General features: G+C 43.2%; 1 protein-coding gene across 1 annotated transcript in view; it reads left to right on the top strand.

Annotated features, from left to right (window-relative positions):
- LOC142365627 (junction-mediating and -regulatory protein-like) overlaps positions 1 to 27,066 on the top strand; it is a 118,367-nt gene that overhangs the window by 8,204 nt on the left and 83,097 nt on the right. Inside the window, exon 2 of the mRNA XM_075446606.1 lies at positions 18,282 to 18,455. Coding sequence (XP_075302721.1) covers positions 18,282 to 18,455 — 174 coding nt within the window. The remainder of the gene's footprint in view (positions 1 to 18,281; positions 18,456 to 27,066) is intronic.

Below are 27,066 nucleotides of genomic sequence, written 5' to 3'. Positions count from 1 at the left end.
GGTGGTGATATCTGCTAGAATATGGGTTAGTCTTTAAGAATAATTGTTAAAGCCCTTGCATAACTTGAAACAGGATTATAAAAATAAAGAAAATAGTCTAAATTTGTTGGACTGGAGATTAGATGATATCATAGTATTTTCCAGTCGTAAACTATATAAATTAATAAGGGAAATGTGATTTTGTTTTAATTAGTTTGTTGTTGAAACGTGCTTAATTCCCATTTTCTGAAGAATTTGGGCCTGGAATATAATCCAAACCGTTACTAGTTTGTTTGAAGCCTTCGTGAAGAATTTTAACACACAGTGCTAGATTTTAACTTGTAATGTCTCCACAAATGTCTCCTTGTTTACTAGCTCTTGCTTGTTAACTGTGTCCTTTATTCCTAATAACCTCTTATTTGAGGCTCATTTGTGCAGTTTGGATTTTACTTATGGATTAACTCTTCTAGTCATAGGCAGAAAGGCATTTTAATGTGAAAACAGCTTCCCTGGCAAGCTAGTTTTGGAAAATCATCATCTGGAGCCGTTCAGAGTAGATGTAAATAGAATGCTGGTGGTGTATCTGCCTATGATTCAGCTGACCAGTTACAAACATTTCGGCCGAGGTTGTTTTCAGTTAAAACCTCTTACTGGTAAGACCCCATCTCTGGATTTCCTTTCTATCTATTCTTTTCTGTTTGTGGTATTTGTATGGTAAAAGTTATCAAATGTATACCTTGTTTGTTTTGTGATTTGTGTTTTGTTTTGTTTTTGTTACATATGGGGCAGACAAACATTACCCATTCTGAAAAATTTGAATGCTTAGTGTACTATTTTTTTGTAAATGACATGCTCCTGAAAAGGTGTTATAAAACACTTCCAGTCATTCAGTAAGATTTTCTTATTGTTTCTGAAGGTAAATTGAGTACCTCTGCTTTCTGAAGTGATACTAAAAATTGTTGTTTGTTTTACACTTCCGTTATAGTACTTTTCAAAATGCATTTGTAGACAAATATTTATATGACATTCTTTTAGGAAAAAATGCTATGATATTGATGTGAGGGAACTAGATGTTTCTTTTCCTTTGAAAAATGTTGTTTAAATAATCAATTAGCATTTTTTCGTGATGACTTGCAGAGAATTTAGATGGGTCATCTAAAATGAGTAGTAGCACAACTTTTCATGTAACAGCATTGCATCATGGCTTATTTTCAGCTACTTTACACAGAATCGCAAAATCACAGAATGGTAGGGGTTGGAAGGGACCTCTGCAGGTCATCTAGTCCAACCCCCCTGCCAAAGCAGGGTCACCTACAGCAGGTTGCACAGGACCTTGTCCAGGTGGGTTTTGAATATCTCCAGAGAAGGAGACTCCACAGTCCCTCTGGGCAGCCTGTTCCAGTGCTCCATCACCCTCAGAGTGAAGAAGTTCTTCCTCCTGTTCAGGTGGAACTTCTTATCCTTCAGTTTGTGCCCCTTGTCCTGTTGCTGGGGACCACTGAGAAGAATCTGGCCCCATCCTCCTGACACCCACCCTTTATAGGCATTTGTAAGGTCCCCTCTCAGCCTTCTCTTCTTCAGGCTGAACAAGCCCAGCTCCCTCAGCCTTTCCTCATAGGAGAGATGCTCCAGTCCCCTCATCATCCTCGTAGCCCTCCGCTGGACTCTCTCCAGTAGCTCCTCATCTTTCTTGAAGTGGGGATCCCAGAACTGGACACAGTACTCCAGATGGGGCTTCACTAGGGCAGAGTAGAGGGGAAGGAGAACCTCCCTCGACCTGCTGGCCACACTCCTCTTAATGCACCCCAGGATCCCATTTGCCTTCTTGGCAGCCAGGGCAAACTGCTGGCTCATGGTCAACTTGTCATCCACCAGGATATCCAGGTCCCTCTCCGCAGAGCTGCTTCCCAGCAGGTCAGCCCCAAGCCTGTACTGGTGCATGGGGTTATTCCTCCCCAGGTGCAGGACCCTGCACTTGCCCTTGTTGAACTTCATCAGGTTCCTCTCTGCCCAACTCTCCAGCCTGTCCAGGTCACGCTGAATGGCAGCACAGCCTTCTGGTGTATCCACCACTCCTCCCAGTTTTGTGTCATCAGCAAACTTGCTGAGGGTGCACTCTAACTCTTCATCCAGGTCATTGATGAAGAAGTTGAACAAGACTGGGCCCAGTACTGACCCCTGGGGGACACCACTAGTTACAGGCCTCCAACTAGACTCAGCGCCACTGATGACAACCCTCTGAGCTTTGTCATTCAGCCAGTTCTCAATCCACCTCACTGCCCAATCCTCCAACAACATCCACTGCTCTGCCTTCATCCACCCAGCCAGTCATGCCATCATAGAAAGCTATCAGATTCGTCAAGCATGATTTCCCCTTGGTGAATCCATGTTGACTACTCCTGATAACCTTCTTTTCCTCCACTTGCTTGATGATGACATCGAGAATGAGCTGCTCTATCACCTTTCCCAGGATGGAGGTGAGGCTGACCAGCCTGTAGTTCCCTGGGTCCTCCTTCTTGCCCTTTTGGAAGATTGGAGTGACATTGGCCTTTCTCCAGTCCTCGGGCACTTCTCCTGTCCTCTAGGACCTCTCAAAGATGATGGAGAGTGGCTCAGCAATGACATCCGCCAGCTCCCTCAGCACTCGTGGGTGCATTCCATCGGGGCCCATGGATTTGTGGGTGTTCAGTTTGCTTAAATGGTCTCTCACCTTATCCTCCTCAACCAAGGGAAGGTCATCCTTTTTCTATGCTTCCTCTCTTACCTCCAGGGCCTGGGATTCCTGAGGGCCAGCCTTAGCAGTGAAGACTGAGGCAAAGAAGGCATTCAGTAACTCTGCTTTCTGTGTATCCTCCATCACCAGGGCACCCACCTTATTCAGCAGCGGGCCCACATTTTCCCTGGTCTTCCTTTTGCTTCTGGTGTACTTGAAGAAGCCCTTCTTGTTGTCTTTGACATCCCTTGCCGTGTTTAATTCCAGGTGGACCTTAGCCTTCCTTGTTGCTTCCCTGCATGCTCTTGCAACATTCCTGTATTCCTCCCAAGTGGCCTGTCCCTCTTTCCACATTCTGTAGACCTTTCTCTTCCTTTTGAGTTTCACTAGAAGCTCCTTGCTCATCCATGTGGGTCTCCTGCCTCCTTTTCTATATATTTCTTGCTCAGGGGGATGCACCGCTCCTGAGCATGGAGGAAGCGATGCTTAAGTAGTAACCCGCTCTCTTGGACCCCCCCTGCCTTCTAGAGCCCTAACCCATGGGATTCCTCCAAGTAGCTCCTTGAAGAGGCCAAAGTTATCTCTCAGTACATTCCAGTTGCTCCCTCACATACAGAGCAACTCCACCACCTCTCCTTGTTGGCCTGTCTTTACTAAAGAGTGTGTAGCCATCCATGACAGCGTGCCAGTCATGCGAGCTGTCCCACCATGTCTCTGTAATTGCAATGAGATCACGTCCCTGCAACCGCACACAGATCTCTAGTTCTTCCTGCTTATTCCCCATGGTGCATGCACTGGCATACAGACATTTCAGAGAGGAATTCAAGCATGCAGGTTTCCCTGGAGTGTTGCAAGAGGATCTGATATAGCCATACCCACCCTTAAGGTGATTGGCCTTCTGGTTCTCAGTTTGGGAGGCAGCTAAGGAACATTTGTCATTGCTCTGGTTGGCTACATTTATTCTCCAGCCGGATGAGATGGCTTGAGCATTGTGACTTTGGACCCCACCCCCCGAGTCCTTCAGTTTAAAGCCCTTCACACCAGGTTGGCCAGCCGGCTGCTAAAGATTCCCTTGCCTCTTCTAGACAGGTGGAGTCCTAGTCAGTTTTTAAGAACCACCTTTTAAAAGCACAGGAGCAGGCAATACCCTTGTGTTGAAAGTCAAGCAAGCAGGGTGGAAGACAAGCTTGGATGAACAGGGAACTCCTTGTGGACCTCAAGAAGAAAAATAAATTGTACGATCTCTGGAAGCAAGGTCAGGTTTCACAGGAGGGTTACAGAGCTGTGGTTTGTATATGCAGGGAGAAGACATGAAAGGCCAAAGCTCACTGGCCAGTGTTTTGTCAGACAACAAGAAAGGCTTTTTAAAGTACATTAATAGCAAAAGGAAGTCTAAAGAAAACATTGGGTTGATACTTGTTGAAGATGGTCATCTGACTAATAGGGATGAAAAAGAAGGAGAGGCATTCAATGCTTCCCCCCCCCCTTTGTCTTTAATAATACTGATAGACCTTGGTCTGCCCAGTCCCCTCAGTCAGAGGATCATAACTGCAGGAACAGTTACTTTTCATTTGTGGCACTGAAATTGTAAAGGACCAGCTGTATCAGCTGAATGTTCACAAGTCCACAGGGCCTGATGGGATCATCCCAGAGTTCTGAAGGAGGTAGCGGATGTTATGGCAGGACCCCTCTCGATCATCTACCAAAGGTCTTGGGAGTCTGGGTAGGTCTCTGCTGACTGGAAGCTAGACAATGTTATTCCAATTTACAAGAAGGATGTGAGGGAAGACCCAGGGAACTACAGACCTTTTAGTCTAACCTCAGTTCCTGGAAAAATTATGGAGAAGATCATAGTGGGTACTACTGAAAGGCATTTAAAGAACAATGCAATCATCAGGCACAGTCAACAAAGGGAAAGTCCTTTTTAACTAATTTGATGTCCTTCTATGATAAGGTCGCCCACCTAGTGGATGAAGGGAAGTTGGTGGATGTGTTTTTTCTGGATTTTAGTGAGGCTTTTGATGCTTTCCCTCACAGTATCTGTAGGCGTGGGTAACGGACCGTTGTAACGATGTGACCCCAATATGAGTATGATCGTACACCTTTATTAGTCAGCAAAACAAGGTTTATATAGCAAAACTATTACAGCATCTGAATGGTTAAAACCCCAACCCATATATAGGCAAAACTACTGCAACTCGTTGTGATTGGTGCAGAGCTGCATCTCGAAGTGAAAATAGTACTGTGGCAGGAAAAAGCAACGTGGCAGGAAGGAAGTGACAGTGTGGCAGGAAACGGTGACGTTCCCCCTGCTCCAGTGTCCCGAGCTCGTCGCTCTGCCTTCCCAGCAGGGTTCCGTGTCAGCCGCTCCCAAGGCTCACCTCCGGATCAGAACCTGGGTTGCTCAACGCACCAAACTATGTCCCCTCTCGTCCAGCCAGGACTCCACAATTCCCCCTTTTTGTTTTTTGAGCAAGCCAGGTATAGTTGATGAGGTTGTTGATGATGATGAGAGCTGACATTAATTTTGGTCTTTAGCTTGCTACCACTCTTTCAGAGGCCCACACAAACTACAATACTAACAGTATAAGAACACAAATGCTAGTTGAAGACATAGAGATGTGAAGTGCATACCACAACCTGCTGGATATAAAGAAAGATTAAATTAACTTGAGAATGATACATACTGATGGTAAATCTGTTACCTAGCATATGGGTGTAGACTGATTTACTTGTATTCAATTTTCTTGCTGGATTTACTTGTATCCAATTTTCTTCCTGTGTGGATGGTGGGACTAAAGTACCGCTTGACCACAACATACCATTATTGTCAATGGGAGGGAATGCATCTCACCGCGTCAGGCATCGAAATAGCAGTGTATCAATAATATGAGCTCAGTAAATTTGCACTTGGGTTATAGGTATACTTATCATATATACAAACATCCATAACATTTAGTATTGGCTATCGATATTAATTACCTAGGTTAAGATCAATGTATCTAGAACTATGACTCATTAACTATATAGGCTAAAATTAATGTACATAAAAGCATAAAGCTGCAAACATCACCACATCTATTCCCTGCTGCATCAAATGCTTCCGAAGTTTTGATAAATCAGAGTCCAAATACAACAATCTAAAGTCAAAAACCAGAAATAGTCAATACCTGTAGAACTTACCAAACCAAAAGACACAAAACAGTTACTTAGTCCAGACAAATCCGTTAGATCACAGAAACCAAATAAATCCATCAGATCACAGAAATACAAAGACGGTAACATAAAATCACACGTTCATGGTCGCGACCACACACACACACAGGCACACCAAGTTTTTAGCATAAATCCAAATATTGCAAAGACAGGACTTACAATAATATTCAACATTTAACAGACAAATTCCCAAGCCTCAGTTTCAGGAAGAGTACTCTCTTTTCAATTCAGGATTAGAAAGGACACTTTCCCTTCTCGTCAGGGATATAGCTCAATGCTGTGAAGCTTTTACTATGACTAACAAATAGGCAACAAGAAACAATACTGGAAGAATGCCTTTGCCTTATTAATGGTTCACGCTCAGAACTTTTTGGTCCAGTGATCAGAGGTTCTCCCCGGGAATCCCTCAGTGCCGGCTGGAGGTCCTGCAATCCCTCGGACCATTGAAGTTCAAGAGCAGCGTCCTACCTGGGTACCCAAAATCTATTACTAGAAAGCAGCAAAATAATTAACTTCCTAAAACTTAATGTTGGAGTTCTAGAAAGCAGGCATTCTTTACTGCAGTACTGAACGCACCGGGAATAGTTCTACTCAAATGTGTGTACCGAAAAGACACTCTTACTAGATATTTATGCCATGTTAACATACATAATCATTACATTTCTGCAAAGTACTTATCATTCTCCATTTCTCCCCCCCCCCCTTTTTTTTTTTTTTTTTATGTCTTTTGTACATGCATATTGGCACCTCTAGGCAGTTGTCAGGAGCCCTCAGGTGAAGGTTTATACTTTTCCTCACGGTGTCTGCTAGTTGACCTTTGCTCTTGTGCAGACGCAGTTCTAAAATCGCGTATACCGTGTCCTCCAAGATTGCTTCGTTATACAAAAGCTGTTGTGGGAGATAATTGCCAAATATGCAAGGAATGTATTAATTGGTGTGGGTGGTGCACCCACTGCAGTCATCAGAGTACTTGCGTTTGCTGCAATTTTTTCAGTGTTCCCTGTGTAATAGGATCATCCAGAGTGGGTCTCTTCTGCTTCCATGTCAGAGGTTGCTCCCCGAGAGTGAGTGTGGTCACCTCTGGCATCGGATTCTGCGTTACGTTCTTTCAGCTCATGATATAGCTTCACATATTTTGCTGGTAACCATCAAGGGCCTGTTGAAAGAAGAACACACGCATACCCTCTTCCCCACATTATTAGTTCTACAGGACTTGTCCATTGTGATTCCCCAAATTCTTTATACCATACTTTTGGTCGAACCACAAATGGAGGGACCATCCCGAATTGACGGTCAGCTGCTGTTGTAAATAATTGATCATCAGAACGATTTTAAAAATTAAGTACATTAACTGTTCCTGTGGGGTAACACTGCCCATAGGATTCCCCCTTTTTTGTTTATTTAGCATAGCTTTGAGGGTCCCGTGGACACTTTCGACAATGGCTTGTGCAGTAGAAGAATGTGGTATACCTGTAACATGTTGTATACTCCAGTCCTGTAGGAAAACAGAAATTGTCCGTGAAACGTTCCTTTTCTCCCGTATGTGCCGTGGCTACCAGAAATCCTGAGAAAGTATCCACATTAACATGTACACAATGCAGTCGACCAAATGTTGATATATGTGTAACATCACTTTGCCACAACTCATCAGCTCGTAAACCACGAGGGTTCCCTCCTGCACACGATGGTACGGGTGTAATACATTGACAATCAGGGCATGCATGAACATTTTTTGTGGCTTGCCCCTGGGGCAAAGCAAATTGATTATGCAAGGAAGAAGCATTTTGCTGAAAGAAGTCATGAGATAATTGGGCTTGCTTGAAACTGTGTGGCAGTACTGCTGCCATTGTCAATTTATCTGCTACAACTTTTTCTTCAGTTATTGGTTTTAGTAGAGTAGTATGTAACTATATATGCATTATAAAATATACACGTACACGATTTTCTAATTTCAATAGCAATTGCATCTGCAATGCGTTGAACAATATTCACAACATGCAGAATCTGTGACAACACTGAGTGGTTCAGTCGAAAACAATTCAAAGACGTGCAAGGCCGCTGATAGCTTAAAAATTTGTGTGGATCCTTCAACGACTAAAATAGATGATTGCTAATCTGATGAATTTGTTTGTTTCCGAAACACTGTTCATGCTCCTTTAATAGGAGCAGAAACACATCTGGTTTTTGGCTGCAATGAAATTTGAGAGAGGGAATGTAACAGCTTATGTTGTGGAAGGGTATAACGTATGTTATTTAAATAATCAGCTAGAGCGGCTTGCAGTGATAAGGATTCACTGTTTAAAGCCACAAAGTCATCTTTAGCCAGCAGCAGGCAAATAGTATCAACTTGCTGACAGTGATTCCAACTTTGTGCTATTAAGGACACTATGATGTGTACCTTTGAAGTCAATGTTTTCATGGGCATATGAGACAAAAAGATCCATTCCAGAGTCTTCAACTTCTGCGTGTTAACACACCACTGATCGAAAAGAGGGTAAGGCTGTAAAACAAAACCTTCATAAATGATATACAAATTTGTTGGCAATTCGACATTAATTCTGAAGGTAAAGGCAATTGCAATTCTATCTGAAATCTTTTGTAAAACAGTTTTTGCTTTTGGCATTGATCTTCGGGGAAAATAATAAATGTGAGTCCTTTTTGACAAAGTAAATAGAGGGGACAAATCTTCAGCTGTAAAGTCAATATTTTCACTTTTCAGCAGAGTGAATAACATTATCTAGGTAGACTATCTGAACCTTGGAAAGATAATAAAGTCCAGCTGTTTGTTCACAAGGAATTCTACTGCAGTAATTGAATTGTATACATATTTTGTAACCAAGTCCTTGAATGTCAGAAAGATGGTTATCGCCATGCCGCTTCTGGGCTGGCCGGAACGGGCCGGCGCGCTGGGATCGAGGGAAGGGGGGGGGGGGGGGGAAAAGTGGGGGGTGGGGGAGGAACCGTGCCACCGGTTGCCCCGGGGGAGCCATGTGCCCCACCAGGTGTAAGGTTTGCTGACCCGTTCGATGCGGTGGCTGCTGGCGCGGCGGCTGTACAGCGTCTGAGGGACTGTGCAGTTTTATGTTGGAATTCACCTCGTTTTGATCTCAGGTCGGGTACGCCAATTGCTGTCGAGAGACCCTGTTGTACACTTTCGGGATGCCGGATTTTTACACCCCACTTCCCGTTTCTCTGGATTCAAAGGATCGTCAGGTTTTGGCAGATTTACTTCCCGCATTTCTCATGTTCGTTAGGAATTTCGTCGTATGTAGGGTTAAATTTCAGCAGACTGCTGCTCTGTCCTTGCTTTTGAGATAAGGACAGAGGTATAGCAGCTGCTTCTGAGATAGTCTCTGTAAGTTTTAGAGCATTTAAATCTGTATGCACTGATTTCCAAGTAATGATTTCCTCAGGGATTTTAAACTGCAAGACTTTGTTCTTTCAAACTTCACTGTAAAAAAATTCTTTAATGGAGCCTTCGCTCCTTTTCTCAGTGACTGTCCCATTCTCCAGCGAGCCGGGGGGGGGGCGGGGAAAACAGACCTGATTCCTGCTCAGGGTCTATTAGACCCAGCCCCTGCTCACGGCTTTCTTCACGTGGTAACTTAGTGGCCACTCCTCCGGCCAAACACCTGTACTTACGATTGTCATCCATTAACCTGTTCCACAGGACAGGCTGAGGCTTGTGTACCTCAGATAATGGTGGCAACATTCCACTGTCCATCTAGGATGGCATCTCTTGTAACACCGCTCCAGCGGGTAGGTGTGATCCGTGCCAGAGGCCCAGCTAAACATCTCGGAGAAGAAGCCTCATTTTCCCGGTGGGGGGGTTGGTAACGATTGACATATGCTGGAACTGCGAGCTCTTGTCTTGAAGATGCTGCAAAACCGACTGCAACAGATCGCACGGTTTTTGGGTTGTTTTTTTGTTGGTTTTTTTTTTTTTTTTTTTTTTTTTTTTTTTGAGTAATTCGTTCTGGCCGGCATCAGAGGGCGTCGTGAGTGGAGACGCCTCGCTGGAATGTGGCAGAGGTGAATAGAGAGGAGGGGCCGATGTTGCAGGCCGCGCCCCAGGAGGGGCCGATGTTGTAAGCTGCACCCCTTCTCCCTCCCCCTCTGGGGGTGGTACTAGCCGCTCCTCCCCTCTTCCAAAAGACAGTCGCAGTTCTGCGCCCGACTCCTCCCCGCTCCCTGGGGACGGTCGTACTACCGCGTCCGGCTCGCATTTCGAGTTGATGTCTCTGGCAGCAACTTCCGGTGGGCCACCCCCCTCTGCGCCCAGACCGGAACCGCACTCTGCACTCGCTCGAATCTCGGCAATTGTGTTACAAGTGATCCCAGTCATCCCTCTAACAGCAGGTAGCCCGAAAACCTGTGATAATGTCCCAGGCTTAGGCGCGTGATCTTTCCCGGGCTCCGGAGCTAGCATCTGAGCTGCAGCACACGCCACCTCTCGTTCAGCTTTCATGGCTTTTAAGGTGTGTAATACTGTTCGCCAGAGCTCACGGACGGCTTTTATCTCCTTTTCCTCCTTGTCCTCCCCCGTTATTGTCCTTTCCCACCTTGTCTCTCCTAACTGTTGCCATTCCGAGACGGAAATCAGTACCGGGGTATCCGCAAAGTGACCCCATCGTTGCCCCAGTTTAATCAACTTCATGAGTTGCTTTGCCGTTGTGTCTATTCCTCTCTTAGAGAGAATACCGACTAACAACGTTGCCGCGTCATCCACCTCCATGCCAGCGACCACGGCCTCCACGTTAAAATTTAGCTGCGCCAGGCAGCCCCAGTGTGGCTCGAAAATCCCTGGGAGTCGGCCGTCCGTACCTGCCCTGCGCATCCGCACCCAGGCAGGACCCTCCCAGCCGTTACTCCCACGCCCCCTCTCTAGCTGCTCACCGCAGACCGAGGCACTCCTGCAGGGAAACCGTCCATCCTCTGCTACCAAATGTAGGCGTGGGTAACGGATCCGTTGTAACGATGTGACCCCAATATGAGTATGATCGTACACCTTTATTAGTCAGCAAAACAAGGTTTATATAGCAAAACTATTACAGCATCTGAATGGTTAAAACCCCAACCCATATATAGGCAAAACTACTGCAACTCGTTGTGATTGGTGCAGAGCTGCATCTCGAAGTGAAAACAGTACTGTGGCAGGAAAAAGCAACGTGGCAGGAAGGAAGTGACAGTGTGGCAGGAAACGGTGACGTTCCCCCTGCTCCAGTGTCCCGAGCTCGTCGCTCTGCCTTCCCAGCAGGGTTCCGTGTCAGCCGCTCCCAAGGCTCATCTCCAGATCGGAACCTGGGTTGCTCAACGCACCAAACTATGTCCCCTCTCGTCCAGCCAGGACTCCACAAGTATCCTTCTGGACAAGTTGTCCAGCTGTGAGATGAGCAGGTATGCAGTGCAGCTGGGTAGAGAACTGGCTGAAGGGCAGAGCTCAAAGGGTCATAGTGAATGGGGCTACATCTGTCTGATGACTGGTCACCAGCGGGGTTCCTCATGGTTCAGTTCTAGGGCCAGATCTGTTCAATGTTTTTATCAATGATCTGGATGCAGGAGTTGAATGCACCATTAGCAAGTTTTCTGATAATACTAAACTGGGAGGTGCTGTTGACTCTCTCAAGGGGTGAGAGGCCTTGCAGAGGGATCTAGATAGGTTGGAGCATTGGGCAGTGATTAATGGCATGAAATTTCACAACTCCAAATGTCGGATCTTGCACTTGCGGCATAGTAAAGCTGGGCACAAGTATAGATTGGGAGAGGAGTGGCTGGAGAGCAGCCCTGCAGAAAGGGATCTGGTGGTGCTAGTTGACAGCAGGCTCAATATGAGTCAGCAGTGTGCCCTGGCAGCCAAGAGGGCAAACTGCATCCTGGGGTGCATCAACCACAGTACAACCAGCCAGTCAAAAGGGGTGATTATCCCACTGTATTTAGTACTGGTTTGGCCTCACCTGGAGTATTGTGTGGAGTTCTGGCCCCCACAATGTAAGAAGGATGTTAAGGTAGTCAAATGCATCCAGAGGAGGGTAACGAAGCTGGTGAAAGGGCTGAAAGGAATATCCTATGAGGAGCAGCTAAGGAGTTTGGGCTTGTCTAGTTTGGAGAAAAGGAGGCTGAGGGGTGACCTTATTGCTCTCTCCAGCTTCCTGAGGAGGGCAAGTGGAGAGGGAGGTGCTGATCTCTTCTCCCTGGTATCCAGTGATAGGATGTGTGGGAACGGTTCAAGGCTGTGCCAGGGGAGGTTCAGAGTTGACACTAGGAAGCATTTCTTTACTGAGAGGGTGGTCAAACACTGAAATAGGCTTCCTAGAGAGGTGGTTGATGCCCCAAGCCTGTCAGTGTTTAAGAAGCGTTTGGACAATGCCCTTAATAATATGGTTTAATTTTTGGTCAGCCTTGAAGTGGTCAGGCAGTTGAACTAGATGGTAGCTGTAGGTCGTCTAAAAATGGAGACCCTTTTTGCAGTGGGTGGCTTGAGAAGAAAGTTTTGTTTTTTCACTACCTTGACAGAGATATAACTACAGTTTTGGGACTGCTAGAGGGTTTCTGGTAGTGCCAGATGGAAGTAGGAGAAGGTTTGAGTATGGCAGATCTGTTTTGAGGCAGTAGTGACAAACAGGAGGAGCTGAGGAAGAAGGTGGCTTTATGGACCTGGAAGGTTAAATCTGCTGGTGGGTTGGATTAATGCATGAAATCTGTAGGAATTTAGGACTCAAACCCAAGAGCATCTGGGATGACTTCTGTCCCTGTAACTGCAGTCTAGGTTATGTGCATTTAGCCCAGAAAATTCATAAAATACTCGTTTTACAGACTGCAAACCACTACCCAGTACTCTGTGAGAACTCGGATGCCACAGAATATTGCATGCTGCTGAGGAGAGCCAAAGGGATTAGCAAATAAGCTTGCAATAGGAACAATTTCCTAGGTGAAGTTGTTTAAGTAATACAACAAATTGTCTCATGCTGCAGAGGAATGTCACATCTGTTCTACACCATCTTTCTCAGACCTTTCATCTCTGCTAAGCCTTGCTGAGGGAAAGGTCTTCCTGGCTTGTCTTTTTAATGCTGAATGTAAATAAAGCTACTGTGAGCCTCTCTGTGTTCTGCTCTGCATCCTGTCTGTAATCTTGGCCAACCTTTAGTGCTTCAAAGGAAGCTGTGGGATCTTCAGAAGCAAACTTTATATTAAGAGAAAGAGAAATTATTTTCTTATCTGGTTATGTAACTGAAAACCACAGCATAGTAATATAAATGTAATAGAGCAAACAGAGTAGACAGTATGGTAATCAAGACTTCTCTTGACCATCTTGGGCTGTAAATGAACCAGACACCACAGGACTGTTAATTAAAGCTTAAATTTCTACTCTACAGTTCCCCCTATTTTGTCTTCCAATAATAATACTTGATGCAGAGAATATTTCATGTAGGTTTGGCATCCAACTTGAATGAACAGATAGAAGATATGATGTGCTTATTCCATACTGTTCCTAATCGATGTTAAGTTTAAACAAATATATATAGGTGAATATATGCTTTTGAGATTATAATATTAAAGGACAAGAGATTCTGACTTGGAAAATTACATGAGGGGAATTAATTTCAGATAATCTTGTCTTCGTAAATACATCAAGTACTCCACATGTCTGTATAAGATCAGGTTTTGTGAAATGGTTGAATATTTCTTTAGAAATTGTAAAAGATTTTCAGCAGCAGGCGAGACCTACCCAGGCAAATGCCCCAAATAGATGCAAAACAAACATATAAGTTAAAAACACATATTGTAGCAAATTTGTACAAACAAATGAATTTTTGGTTTCATAGGAACTAAAGGAAGGAATGGACAGACTGTGGTGTTGTGTTTTCTTATATGAATTAAAATTAAAATTATTTGAAGTATTTTATTTAAAGCTTATAATACTTAGATAATTTCCTTTTTTAAAAAAACCAACTAATGGAGACTTTGTGGATTTGAACTTTTATGCCTAAATTGTCTAGGGAAAAATAATAAAACAGAAGACAAAATTACCAGGAATGCAGATCACTGTTTTCTTTCACATATCGTACAATCGGAGGTTGGAAAAGACCTCTAAGATCATCAAGTCCAACCATCAACCTAACACCACCCTGCCTACTAAACCATATCCTGAAGTGCCACATCTACACGTTTTTTGAACACTTCCAGGGATGGTGACTCCACCACTTCCCTGGGCAGCCTGTTCCAATGCTTGACCAGTCTTTCAGTAAAGAAATTTTTCCTAATATCCAATCTAAACCTCCCCTGACGCAACTTGAGGCCATTGCCTCTCGTCCTACCGCTAGTTACCAGGGAGAAGAGACCAACACCTGCCTTACTACACCCTCCTTTCAGGTAGTTGTAGAGAGCAATAAGGTCCTCCCTCAGCCTCCTCTTCTCCAAACTAAATAGCCCCAGTTCCCTCAGCCGCTCCTCATGAGACTTATTCTCTAGACCCCTCACCAGCCTCGTTGCTCTTCTCTGGAGCTGCTCCAGCAACTCAATGGCTTTCTTGTAGTGAGGGGCCCAAAAGTGAACAGTATTTGAGGTGCAGCCTCACCAGGACCGAGTACAGGGGCACTATCACCTCCCTAGTCCTGCTGGCCACACTATTCCTGATATAAGCCAGGATACTGTTGGCCTTCTTGGCCACCTGGGCACACTGCTGGCTCATGTTCAGCTGGCTGTTGACCAACACCCCCAGGTCCTTTTCTGCCGGGCAACTCTCCAGCCACTCTTCCCCAAGTCTGTAGCATTGTATGGGGTTGTTGACACCCAAGTGCGGGACCTGGCACTTGGCCTTGTTGAACCTCATACAGTTGGCCTCTGCCCATCGATCCATCCTGTCCAGATCCCTCTGCAGAGCCTTCCTACCCTCAAGCAGATCGACACTCCCACCCATCTTGGTGTCATCTGCAAACTTACTGAGGGAGCACTCAATCCCCTCATCCAGATCATTGACAAAGATGTTAAACAGAACTGGCCCCAAAACTGACCCCTGGGGAACACCACTTGTGACCGGCCGCCAAGTGGATTTAACTCCATTCACCACCGCTCTCTGGGCTTAGCCATTTAGCTAGTTTTTTAGCCAGTGAAGAGTACACCCATCCAAACCATGGGCAGCTAGTTTCTCCAGGAGGATGCTATGGGGAACAGTGTCAAAGGCCTCACTAAAGTCCAGGCAGATGACATCCACAGCCTTTCCCTCATCCACTAGGTGGGTCACCTGGTCATAGAAGGAGATCAGGTTGGTCAAGCAGGACCTGCCTTTCATGAACCCATGCTGGCTGGGCCTGATTCCCTGGTTGTCCCTCATATGTCCAGTGAGCACCCTAAAGATGAACTGCTCCGTAATCTTCCCCAGCACCGAGGTCAGGCTGACTGGCCTGTAGTTCCCGGGATCCTTATTCTGGCCCTTCTTGTTAGATGGGTGTTATACTGGGGATCCTCCAGTCATCTGGGACCTCCCCTGTTAGCCAGGACTGCTGATAGATGATGGAGAGTGGCTCGACCAGCTCCTCAGCCAGTTCCCTCAGCACTCTCGGGTGGATCCCATCTGGCCCCATAGACTTGTAAGTGTCCAGGTGGCATAGCAGGTCATTAACTGCTTCTTCCACATAAGTGGTAAGCCCTCCTTTTTTTCCTGAGTCCCAGCAAAAGCTCCCTGTTCAGGCAGGCCGGTCATCTTCCCCACCGGTTCATCTTGCGGCACATGGGGACAGCCTGCTCCTGTGCCTTTAAGACTTCCTCCTTGAAGAATGTCCAGCCTTCCTGGACCCCTTTGCCCTTCAGGACTCTCTCCCAGAGGACCCTCTCAACCAGCGTCCTGAACAGGCCAAAGTCTGCCCTCTGAAAGTCCATGGTGGTGGTTTTGCTGGCCCCCCTCTTTACTTCACCAAGAATCGAGAACTCTATCATTTCATGGTCGCTAAGCCCAAGACAGCCTCCAACCGCCACATCTCCCACCAGTCCTTCTCTGTTAGTAAACAGCAGGTCTAGTGAGGCACCTCCCCTGGTAGTCTCCCTTACCAGCTGCGTCAAGAAGTTATCTTCCACACACTCCAGGAACCTCCTAGACTGTTTCTTCTCTGCTGTGTTGTATTTCCATCAGATGTCTGGTAAGTTGAAGTCCCCCACGAGAACAAGGGCTAGCGATTGTGAGACTTCTGCCAGCCTCTTGTAGAAAACTTCATCTACCTCTTCATCCTGGTTGGGTGGTCTATAACAGACCCCCAGCAGGATGTCTGCCTTGTTGGCTTTCCCCCTCATCTCTACCCATAAGCATTTGACCTTTTCATCACAGTCATTGAGCTCTATGCAATAGAAACAGTCCCTAACATACAGAGCCACCCCACCGCCTCTCTTTCCTCGCCTATCCCTTCTGAAGAGCTTATAGCCATCCATCGCAGCACTCCAGTCATGAGAGTCATCCCACCGTGTTTCTGTGATGGCGACCAAGTCATAGCTGTCCTGCTGTACAATGGCTTCTAGCTCCTCCTGTTTATTGCCCATGCTGCGTGCATTGGTGTAGATGCACTTGAGCTGGGCTATCAATCTCATCCCCAAACCTGGCATGGCACGCCTGGGCTCATCTCTAGTGAGCCTGGTTATATCCCCTTTCCCCTTCGAACCTAGTTTAAAGCCCTCTCAGTGAGCCCTGCCAACTCATGTGCGAGAATCCTTTTCCCTCTTTGAGACAGCTGGACTCCATCTGTCACCAGCAGGCCCAGTGCTGTGTAAACCTCCCCATGATCAAAGAAACCAAAATTCCACAGATGGCACCAGCCTCTGAGCCACCTGTTAATCAGGTGAGTTTTCCTGTCCCTTTCAGTGTTCTTCCCTGTCACAGATGGGATTGAGGAAAACACTACCTGCACCCCTGATCCTTCAACCAATCGCCCTCAGTGCCCTGAAGTCCCTTTTGATGGCCTTGGGACTTCTCTCTGCAATCTCATCCCTGCCAACCTGCATTACCAACAGCAGGTAATAATCAGAGGGCCACACCAGACCATGGAGTTTCCTAGCAACATCCCTAACCTGGGCCCCAGGGAGGCAGCAGACTTTCCTGTGGGATGGGTCCGGTCGGCATATCGGGCCCTCTGTTCCCTTCGGAAGGGAATCGCCTATGACAATGACCCTCCTTTTTTTCTTAGCCGGGGCAGTCATAATGTGTGGGGCTGACTGACTCGCCCTAGGCAACCCCCCTGGATGAACCTTCATCCACATCCTCATTTGTCTGGCCCTCACATTCCAGAGCCCCATATCTGTTGCTGGAGGTCAACTGGGCAGGTGAGGGAGGCCAGGAGGGGATTCGCTTGCCACCCCGAGCAGGGACCTGTTTCCATTCCCCCCCATCTCTTAGGTCCCCTCTTTCTGCTTGGTGGCAAGAGGGTAGGCGGTCCTCTGCTTCTTGTGGAGCCACCTCCTGCTGCCTTGGCCTCAGGGATGGCTCCTTTTAGTGATGGCTTTTGCATGAGTGGAAACCATGGCTAGAACATCTCCTGGGAGGACGATGCCCACTAGTCAGGTTGCCAGGAAGGGGACTGCGCCCTGCCTGCACTAAATGATGCTCCACACCCTGTTTGTCAGCCTTGCTCACTTGCACTCCCTAGAGGGTGCTCTTGTATGTGAGGGGGTTTGGCTGCTGTTACACTCGACCCCGCCCACGCTGAGTCAGAGCTGCCGCTCGTTAGCAGCTCCCTCTTTCCCGCTGGAGGGTGGGGTGGTGGGCTCTTTCTCTCCCGGTGCTTTTGCCACCTTACTGCCGCGGTTTTACCACTTCAGGAAGGGTACTTTGGTGCGAACCTCCGCTCCAGAGCCCTTTGCCTTCGGTGGCTTGGCTTGTCTTGTCTTGTCTGTTCTGTGTCTGGAGCTGCGCTGATATAATGGGGTTGTGCAGGTCCAAAGTACAGATAGGAAAAAAAAAATAAGCCTGGAAAGATCAAAATGTGACTTCTCTTTTGTCTCCTTTCCTATCAGTCATTCTCCCCTCATACCTGAAAGCGGGAAATGTGTGAAGTAGCTTATCTGATTACTGTGTTATTTATTCTTGTACTAAGTTGCTTTTTGTGCTTGTATTCATTACCTTCCAAAGATTTTTAAGGAGAAAAAATTAATAGGAGTGATGCACATTTTGAGTTAAGCTTATCAGAGACCTGCTCATACTTGACTGGCTAAATTCAAGATATGGGTGGGGTTTAAGATTTTTTTTTTTATGTCTGAGTGATGATTTTGTGGGGTAGAGAAGATAATACAAAAGGATAGGCTGAAAAATGTGTGTGTGGTTTTTTTAAATGACTGTCACTTTTAGCAGGACTGTTTGAACACATTCACTAAAATTAGTACTGTTTTTTAACAGCTTCTGGAAAAACATAAGAACACCGAAAGCATGGTAGAGCTGCTTGAACTGTATCAAATGGAAGATGAAGCCTACAGTAATCTTGCAGAAGCTACCATGGAGCTCTACCAGTACTTACTACAGCCATTCCGAGATATGAGGGAACTTGCGATGCTTAGAAGACAGCAGATAAAGGTATGGTAAAGGTAACTGAACTTCTTATTAATGGGTAAATCATGCTTTTCAGTTACTGTTTACTACTTTTATTGTGCAGTGATGGTTTCTCCACTAAATGTTAATGCTATTTTTCTGGTTTCTTCGCTCCGAGGAGTGCTTTTGAAGAGTGAGAATGTCTCTAACTTACAATGTTTGACTGTTTAAATTCATTGTTGAATTTAATAGGTGAAACTTACAATTTTGTGACTGATGGAAATACTGACTAATACATAAAACACACATGTGTTGTACAGTATCCATGTGATTGTTAATTCTTTTAAAAGATTCTGCAGGAAGTTACTTTTCATTCTAGTTTCTTGAGATAATCTGATAAACCATGAGAAGTCAGTAGCTCCTCATCTCATGTTGTGAAACACTTAAACGAGGAAGCCTATTAAAAGTACATATTTTGTTGTAACACTTTAACAGTATATTTTCCTAAGAGCTAAAAAAGTATAGCCAGCTGAAGAATACTACATTTTGGTAAAACTATTTTATAACACATATGTTTGTTTTATTTAGAAATAATTCTAATTTTAAATACTTAAAATGACAAATGTCATCTTTATTGCATCTCAGAAGTACTTTTGATAAAATCAACAGTTGCTACACAGACTAAAACTGTAACCTGATTCTTTTAAAATATGCGTTGTAACATAGAAGCTAAAATGGATTTGTTTCATTTAGTCTGTATTGTAAATGTCAGTTTATCTGTTTGGCACATTAATTCACTTTTTCTCTGTGCTTGAGTATAGAATGAGGGAGGCAGGCAAGAGGATTTACGATTCCAAACCTAGCTTTATTTTGAGCTATTACTGTGTCTATAAAGTAATTTTTCAGAAAGTTCAGCAATCTGAAACTAACTCTGTGAGATAATGTAATGATATTTGAACTAAAAGTGCTTTTTTTTCCCCCAGAATGATGTTGCTGCATAGGGAATTGGGATGGATATTTTGTTTTTCAGATGTATTATGCTGTTGAAGATTATGCACAATACATTTAAAAGAAAGCCTTCTTCAGCATGATGAAATAGTTCCCATTTTTTCTGAATTTGTAGTTGTAGCATGGGAAAAGGTAATTTAATTTTTTTTTTGTTGTTGTTCTTTTGTCAAACGAGAAGATAAATATCGTATTGAGTATGGAACATGAATTGAGAGTCTCTTATTTATTTAAAAAAATCCTCATTATCTCTTGGATTTCAGTTTTAAAATACCTCATTTTCTATTTTTAATGAAAGAATAACTTTGGTAATATTCAGAGGCATGTTTTGTGGTTAATTACTTTAGTTGTACATAGTTGCGTCTGATGTACATTAAGTTCTTTTCCTAACTTGACAATTTTTGAGTACTAAAACTTGGTCATCTGTATTATGTGATGAAGACAGATGCCAGCTCTTTCTTTTCTTTTTTATTTTTCCATTTCATTGTTTGAGAGAAAGCAGTACTGGTATCTGTGATGACAAAATATGTATTACACTGGGTAGCTAGGGTAGAGGAATTGATTTGTAAACAGAAATTGTGCATGCAATGGTTTGTGTTAACTTGCTGCCTATGTTTTTCTGGAAGGCTTAATAATGGAGCAAAGATCCTTAGGTTTCTGTAAACCCTTATGACCGGGATGAGCTCCATTTTCATGCATAACAAGTATTTCTGATGCTTAATACCTTGGTGAAATGGCAGTTGTGAATACATAATGCTGTTTAAATAGAAAGACTGACAAAGAGAAAGATAAAGTTTGGATATAGGGCAGGGTAAGGATGGAAGAAACTGCAGAATGAGTTACTAAAATGCGAAAAAGTTACAAGGATAATTAAGTTTGAATACAAATATCAGTATTTAGTTAAGATTCCATGTGCCTTCTGTAATTACTTTAACTTTTTTAGAGTTTTTCTGTATTAGGTGTCTGTTTTTGATTTGTGGGGAAGTTGTTTTAGTTTGTTCTTTAAGAATTTGGGTATTTTAATAAGTATTTTAATCAGTTTAATTTTGTTGCTTTCAGGATGAGATTAGGAGGAAATTAATTGCTTTGCCTATAATCTTAGAGAACAGTGTTTAACGTCCTCCTCTTTTGGAGCAAGACGTAGAAAATGGAAGATGTATAATCTGGGTGTTAAATTGCTGATGTTGCTGTGAAACTTTAGGCAAGAGACAAGCCTACAGGAGGGAAGGGAGAAACTAATACCAAATTCTGTGTACTCAGTGGAGGCTTATTAGAGTAAGACTGCTGAATTCTCTATAGATTTCTTTGGGAAAAAAAACCCAGAACAAATGTTCGTAACAAAGCATTTAGAAGCTTGAAAATGCAGATTAGTGTTGCCCATGATAGAAGTCGTCTTTTTCTTTTCATCTTTTAACTTGATTGTATGCTAGATTTTTGAGTGTATTTTGCCTCATTTAGTGTGAAGGATGGATCACTTAGTATGGGTGAGGAATTAAATCTGTACTGTGAAGCACTTAAATATTGCTAAATCTGGAAAAAACACTGAAAAAGGTAGAAGATTATGGAAGGAGAAAAGGATGGCTTATTATGAAGTGGAACAAAACTCTGGAAAACTGACTTCTGCTAAAATTTCTATTTAATTATGTACTAGTCATCTGACCCTAGAATGATGCATTCAGCAATGATGTTCCTCATTTTTTTGGACTCACAGCTACAGAAACCTAGTTTTGTTTGTAGAAATACATAATATTTGTAAGTGCTGCTCAAATCCATGAGGACCCCCTTCTAAACATGGCAAAATGCTTACCGGATATCATGTGTTCTTGAAAAAAGTGGATGTTGTCCCAAACACTGCTTTGTTTCTGTACTTCTTAGTTTTTAAATTATATGGGAATAATCCTGCTTGCCCAAGGCCGGGGGGGGGGGTGGGTGTGTGTGTCCTGGTTTTGGCTGGGATAGATTTAATGCTCCTCTCTGTAGCTCCAAAACACTGGGGGTGTCCACTGTCCTAGGCATTTGCCTATGCTACTCCACACACCCTGTAACTCATAACTATCCAGCCTTGGGGCAGATCTCCAGATGATATTCTTAATGTGCTAGCTAACCTTAGACAAAACTGAAACAATATTCCCAAGAAACACCAATAGAAGTATTTTAACTACCCAAGAATGTTCAAGGTATTGAAAAGTTATTGTAATGGGAGAGGAAACATCATGGAAGAGGGTAGCAAAGGTGCCGTTTTGTATTTTCTCCATAGAAAAACCTCTCAGAGGAAAAAGTATAATTGCTAATTATCGGTAATAGATTCAGTACAAAGTGAAAATACCACAGTAAGCCCAAGGTCAGTGCTCTAATAACAAAATTCGCAGGCAAAATATTACTAGTCATTGCAGAGTACAGCAACTTGCAAAAGCCAACACCAATCTTTGACATGTACAGCAAAAATGAGAGCATGATGCAGATCAAATAAACTAATGTCGAGAACAGATGAATCAATATTGTGACATGCAACTGTTAACAGATATAAATCCCTTAATATGCTCTGATTAATCTGTTATTATCTGAACCCTTCGAGCCCCATGTTGGGCACTAAAAATGACTGTCGTGGTTTAATCCAGCAACCAGCAACTAAGCACTAGACAGCCGCTTGCTCACCCCTCCCCTTCCCCCCCAGTGGGGTGGGGAGGAGAATGGACAAAAGGTAAAACTCGTGGGTTGAGATAAAGACAAAGAAAATACTAATACTAATGAATATGCAAACAAACAATACACAGTACAATTTTTTTCTCACTGCCTGATGACTGATTTACAGCTTGATACTGAGCAATGATTGCAGAACCTGGAACTTGCGCATTTCATGAATTTCGTGGAACTCTTGAAAAAAAGACCAAATTCGTGGAAAACTTTGAACTCCAGGAAAAAGAAGATAAAAGATGATTTGAACTCACAGAAAAGAGAATTCCTGCCCCCTGGCCAACCCCCATTCATAAACTGAGCATGATGTTTATGGTATGGAATATTTCCATTGGCCAGCTTGGGCTAGCTGCCTGGCTATGCTCCCTCCCAGCTCCTGCACACCTGCTCATTAGCTGAATATGAGAAACTGGAAAAAAGTCCTTGATTTCTTAGCAACAACTGAAAACATCAGTGTTATCAACATTCTTTTCGTACTAAATCCGAAACATAGCAGCTACTGAGGGGGAAAATTAAGTCTATCATCCCAGCTGAAATCAGGACATCGCAGAATGCTGGGTAAGGTATAATAAAGGAACTGAAGACAGTATTGTAATTTATATGCTCATAAAAGCTGTGCTGAATTTGTATAGGAATTTTTAAATGTCAGTTTCTGGACTGTTGCTGTTTTAGTTTAATAATATGTAAAGACTTTCAACCAGTGAGTTTCAGCATGTTAATTTCACTGTCTGGATTACTCAGCTGTAACATAGGCATCAGGCAATGGAAGCTTGATATTAAGATGCTGTATTATATGTTCTGGGCTATCTGTATATTTCCCCCAAAATTCTGAAGACAAGTATAAACTTAAAACCATAGTGCAGACAATATTTATAGATCATTTTATCTAGCATTTTGAATTCTAAATGGATTTTAAGGTGCTCTTTTTGCTAGAAATCAGACTTCTAATGAAATAAAAAAAAAAGCTGTGATATTTTTGATCTTAGAAATGTTTCACGTTTATACCCAGAAATTTTTCATTTATTGAAATGAATCTTTTCCCTGTGAAAATTATTTTGTATGTTAGGAATACACATTTCCATAGCAGAAAAGTGGGAAGTAGTAGGCATCAGTAGCTGGAAAGCTGAAGGTGAAATACTTCTCACGAAGTTTGGAAGAAGCAGAGTTAGCTACCTATGCTCTGGTGCCTTTAATTTCAGATAGTTAAAACTTATTTTTTTTCAGATCCTTCATATATAGTGCAGTTGTCTTCTGAAAGTATGGGGGGGGGACACGGACCAGTTCTAGTAGCTGATAATTTGGCTATAGAACTTACTGACAGATTAATAGGATCAAGCCTTAAGCCCTTTAAGACCAAGATATAAAGTGGTCTTTGATACAGGTTACCAAATCAGGTTTCGCATGGAGGTCTTGCAGTGAAAAACATGAAAACAAAGCTACATAAGGTGCATTGGAGGACACTAAAGCAGTGCTGATTTAAAAATATATAGATTACCTGCATGGCAATCAGCTCAACTTCATTCCTAAGTTTCTTTTGGTATATCTGTAGCTGAAGATGTGCCTCATATCATCAGAAATCATAGAATCATAGGTTGGAAAAGACCTCTAAGATCATCAAGTCCAACCATCACCCCAACACCACCATGCCTACTAAACCATATCCTGAAGTGTCATATCTACACGTTTTTTGAACACTTCCAGGGATGGTGACTCCGCCACTTCCCTGGGCAGCCTGTTCCAATGCTTGACCGGTCTTTCAGTAAAGAAATTTTTCCTAATATCCAGTCTGAATCTCCCCTGATGCAACTTGAGGCCATTGCCTCTTGTCCTATCACTAGTTACTTGGCGGAAGAGACCAACACCTGCCTCACTACACCCTCCTTTCAGGTAGTTGTAGAGAGCAATAAGGTCCTCCCTCAGCCTCCTCTTCTCCAAACTAAATAGCCCCAGTTCCCTCAGCCGCTCCTCATAAGACTTGTTCTCTAGACCCTTCACCAACCAGATAAGCTTGGCTTTTGAAAAACCCGTAGAGTAGGGAATAAATGGTAATTTAAGTTTATGCAAAATGGCTATATTTGCAAATGAAGGTAATAAACTTTATTGAAACTATTGCTTTCTTGTTTGAGGAACTGGTATAATATGCTGAATTATGCTGGATAGTCTTTATAGTCTCAAAGTCTGTTTAGGAAGGGCTGTATGTCAGTTTCTGTTTACGTTCTAAACTATAAATCCTGCAGACTTATTATATAGCTTTTCTTTATGTGAACTCATACCAAAACGCTTTGCTGACTTAAAATGAGGATTTTATGGGCTTTCTGAAAAAATAGTGTTCTAAACAGGTGATCTGATGGAAGGCAGGCTGCTAGTCTGAGTCAGTGAGGAACCTGAACTCTTGGTATGAGATTGCTGACTACTAAACCATGGCATATATCTGATCACTTTAAATCTGCCTATCTGCAAGGTGGATGGAGTACAAAACTGCTCTGGATGTTCAACTGTAAAACTGACTAACAAGACTTGTAGAAAAATCTCATTATGTCTGAATGCCGAAAGTTTTGAAAAGTTCCTTTGCAAAAGGATGGGCTGGATAATAAAAAAATGGCAGATGAAATTGTCAATAAACATAATGCATGTGCAGAAAGGTGATGGCAACCTCCAGCAGTATACATACACATTTTGTGTGCACTTAATTAGCTATTGCTCCTGAGGAAAAAGGTATGAGAATTATCTTGGGGAGTTCTCTGAAAATAGTTTGTCTTTCAGTATTTTTAGAGGAAAGAAAGGTTTTTGATTATTAAAACAAAAACTAAAACACAAAAAAAAACAATACCCCCCCCAACAGAAACAGCATTGTACCTTTTTATATATCTGTGGTATATTTGCACTTTGAACACTGCAGATTTAGTTTTTCCCTCTCAAAAACATATTGTACAATCAGAATAGTTACAGGATGGGAGTGAAGGATGGTAAGGGTATTTCCCTGCAAACAGCCTCAGTGCAAGGACAGAGTAAATTAATCAGACTGCCTTAGTTTGGAAAGCATGTGATTCATGTAAGATAAGGAAGAGATCTATAAATCATGAATGGTATGGCAAAGGAAATATTGAATGACTTCTTGCGGTCTTTCTCATACTAAAAAAAAATAAGTAGGCCCCCTCAATAAACTCATGGTGCTTTAAAACAGCCTGAAAAAAAAGGAAAAACAATTAAACTCTTAAATGCACCTCATGTGCTCTGTAGCAATAATTATCACAGTTTAATTATAGACACTAAATATATATGTATTCTAGAAAGAGACACACCCAGCAGTGGTTACTAACAAAGATCATCAGCTCAGGAAGCCCTTAAACCACTCGGGTAACAAAATTTAGGAGATAATCACTCTGTTCATACCTGACAGGTCCCACCTATGGGGGGGTAAAAGTGACTCGGGTTCTATGAATCCCCTCGGGCTAAATTAAGGTGAAATGACACCAAACGATCAATTAAGCATTTTATTTATAACAGAGGTAACTTGGAAAACATAGAAAGTATTGACAACATAGGTTCTTATCAAAATGTCAGTAAGAGTGAGGGTAAAGGAAAGAGAAGAAAAGAAAGAGGGACAGCAAAAAAGGTATCACCACTGTAGGATCTCGCAATGACAACAACAGGCATGGCACCCTCTGGTGGCAGGAAGGTGCCAGGCCCTTTGCAGGTGTGTCTTTTATAGCTCAGTCTCCACCCTTAGTCATACCTCTTAGTGACTTATATGGTAGTTCTAGAAAGTTTGTGATCTTCTGCGCAGGTGCCAGTGGGGGGAAGATGTTGTGAGGGAGCTCTCGGGTCATCTCGAGCCCCTTCCTCAAATGAACTTTGTATGACCTCTAGCCATATTTGGGTAAGGCAAATCGTAATGCAGAACTGCACATCCCCCGATCTGCCCTCCCTGTTCTATGTTACATGGCTCCTTGTTTACAGTCTGCTGTTGCTGGGCAGACCCTCCCATTTCAGGTGGGTGCTGTCCAGCCTGCTCAGGACAGCTATTTGAAGGGCTGCCCCAGGGCTGAGGCAGCTGTTTTACCACTATGTTTGAGGCATTAACACGCATTAACACGCATTAACCCTTTCAGTCTCTCGCAATACCATATGTCTTAATTTTTTTCTCTGAGTGTTAGTTATTACAGTTGGAAGCAAGGGCAAGGACAGCTTTGGATCTGACCTGAGATTAGGGTATGGGGGGAAATAGTGAGGACAGATGCAGAATCAGTGTCAACATTCAAAAAGGCATCTTGATGAAACTCTGAAAGAATTTTAAACATGTCCCTGTGAGGATAAAAGAGGGTGAAAACTGTAGATGCATGATTATTTTTTTTTTTTCCTTTTGCAGTGTTGGAGATAGGGAAGGAGAGAGAAAGAAAGAAGGAAGAGACTTTGAAGTAATGTTATGCAGGCTGTGGAGGGCAAGGAAAGGGGCTTACAAAGGTCTTAAAAGATAGAAAAACTTGATCATGATACTGTAAATTTTGCAAGTCCATGTTTGCCTAAATCTGTAAATATATTGAAATCTGGTACTCTTTTTCAGTAGTGCCTTGAAAAAGTTTTCTGTAAGCTTTCATGATCTTTGCTGACTTTATACTGGATCTTGTAGGACTTTATTTGCAGTTATTACAGTACCCCTATTCTTGAGCATTTATATGTGTTTATTCAGATTTCTTCTTGTCTAATACTTGTGTCATTATTTTCCTTTTTTCAGTATATTTGTATATAAAAGTTGTCAACCATATTTTGATGAATTCTTGATGGATGTGCTTAACACTGTCTGTTGTGTATATTAAGTTTTTTTTAACTGAAGATTTAAAAATCCATCCAATACTTTTCATCCACAAAAGGAATCTGTAACATCCTGAAACACTCAAGCCCGCTTCCTTTAACACTCGAGCTCACTTGCTTAAACAAAGTTTTCAAGTAACTAGTA

The sequence above is a fragment of the Opisthocomus hoazin genome, chromosome W, assembly GCF_030867145.1.
Source record: "Opisthocomus hoazin isolate bOpiHoa1 chromosome W, bOpiHoa1.hap1, whole genome shotgun sequence".
Classification (NCBI taxonomy): domain Eukaryota; kingdom Metazoa; phylum Chordata; class Aves; order Opisthocomiformes; family Opisthocomidae; genus Opisthocomus; species Opisthocomus hoazin.
The sequence above is the reverse complement of the archived record's forward strand: the minus strand, read 5'-3'. Positions and strand labels throughout refer to the sequence as shown.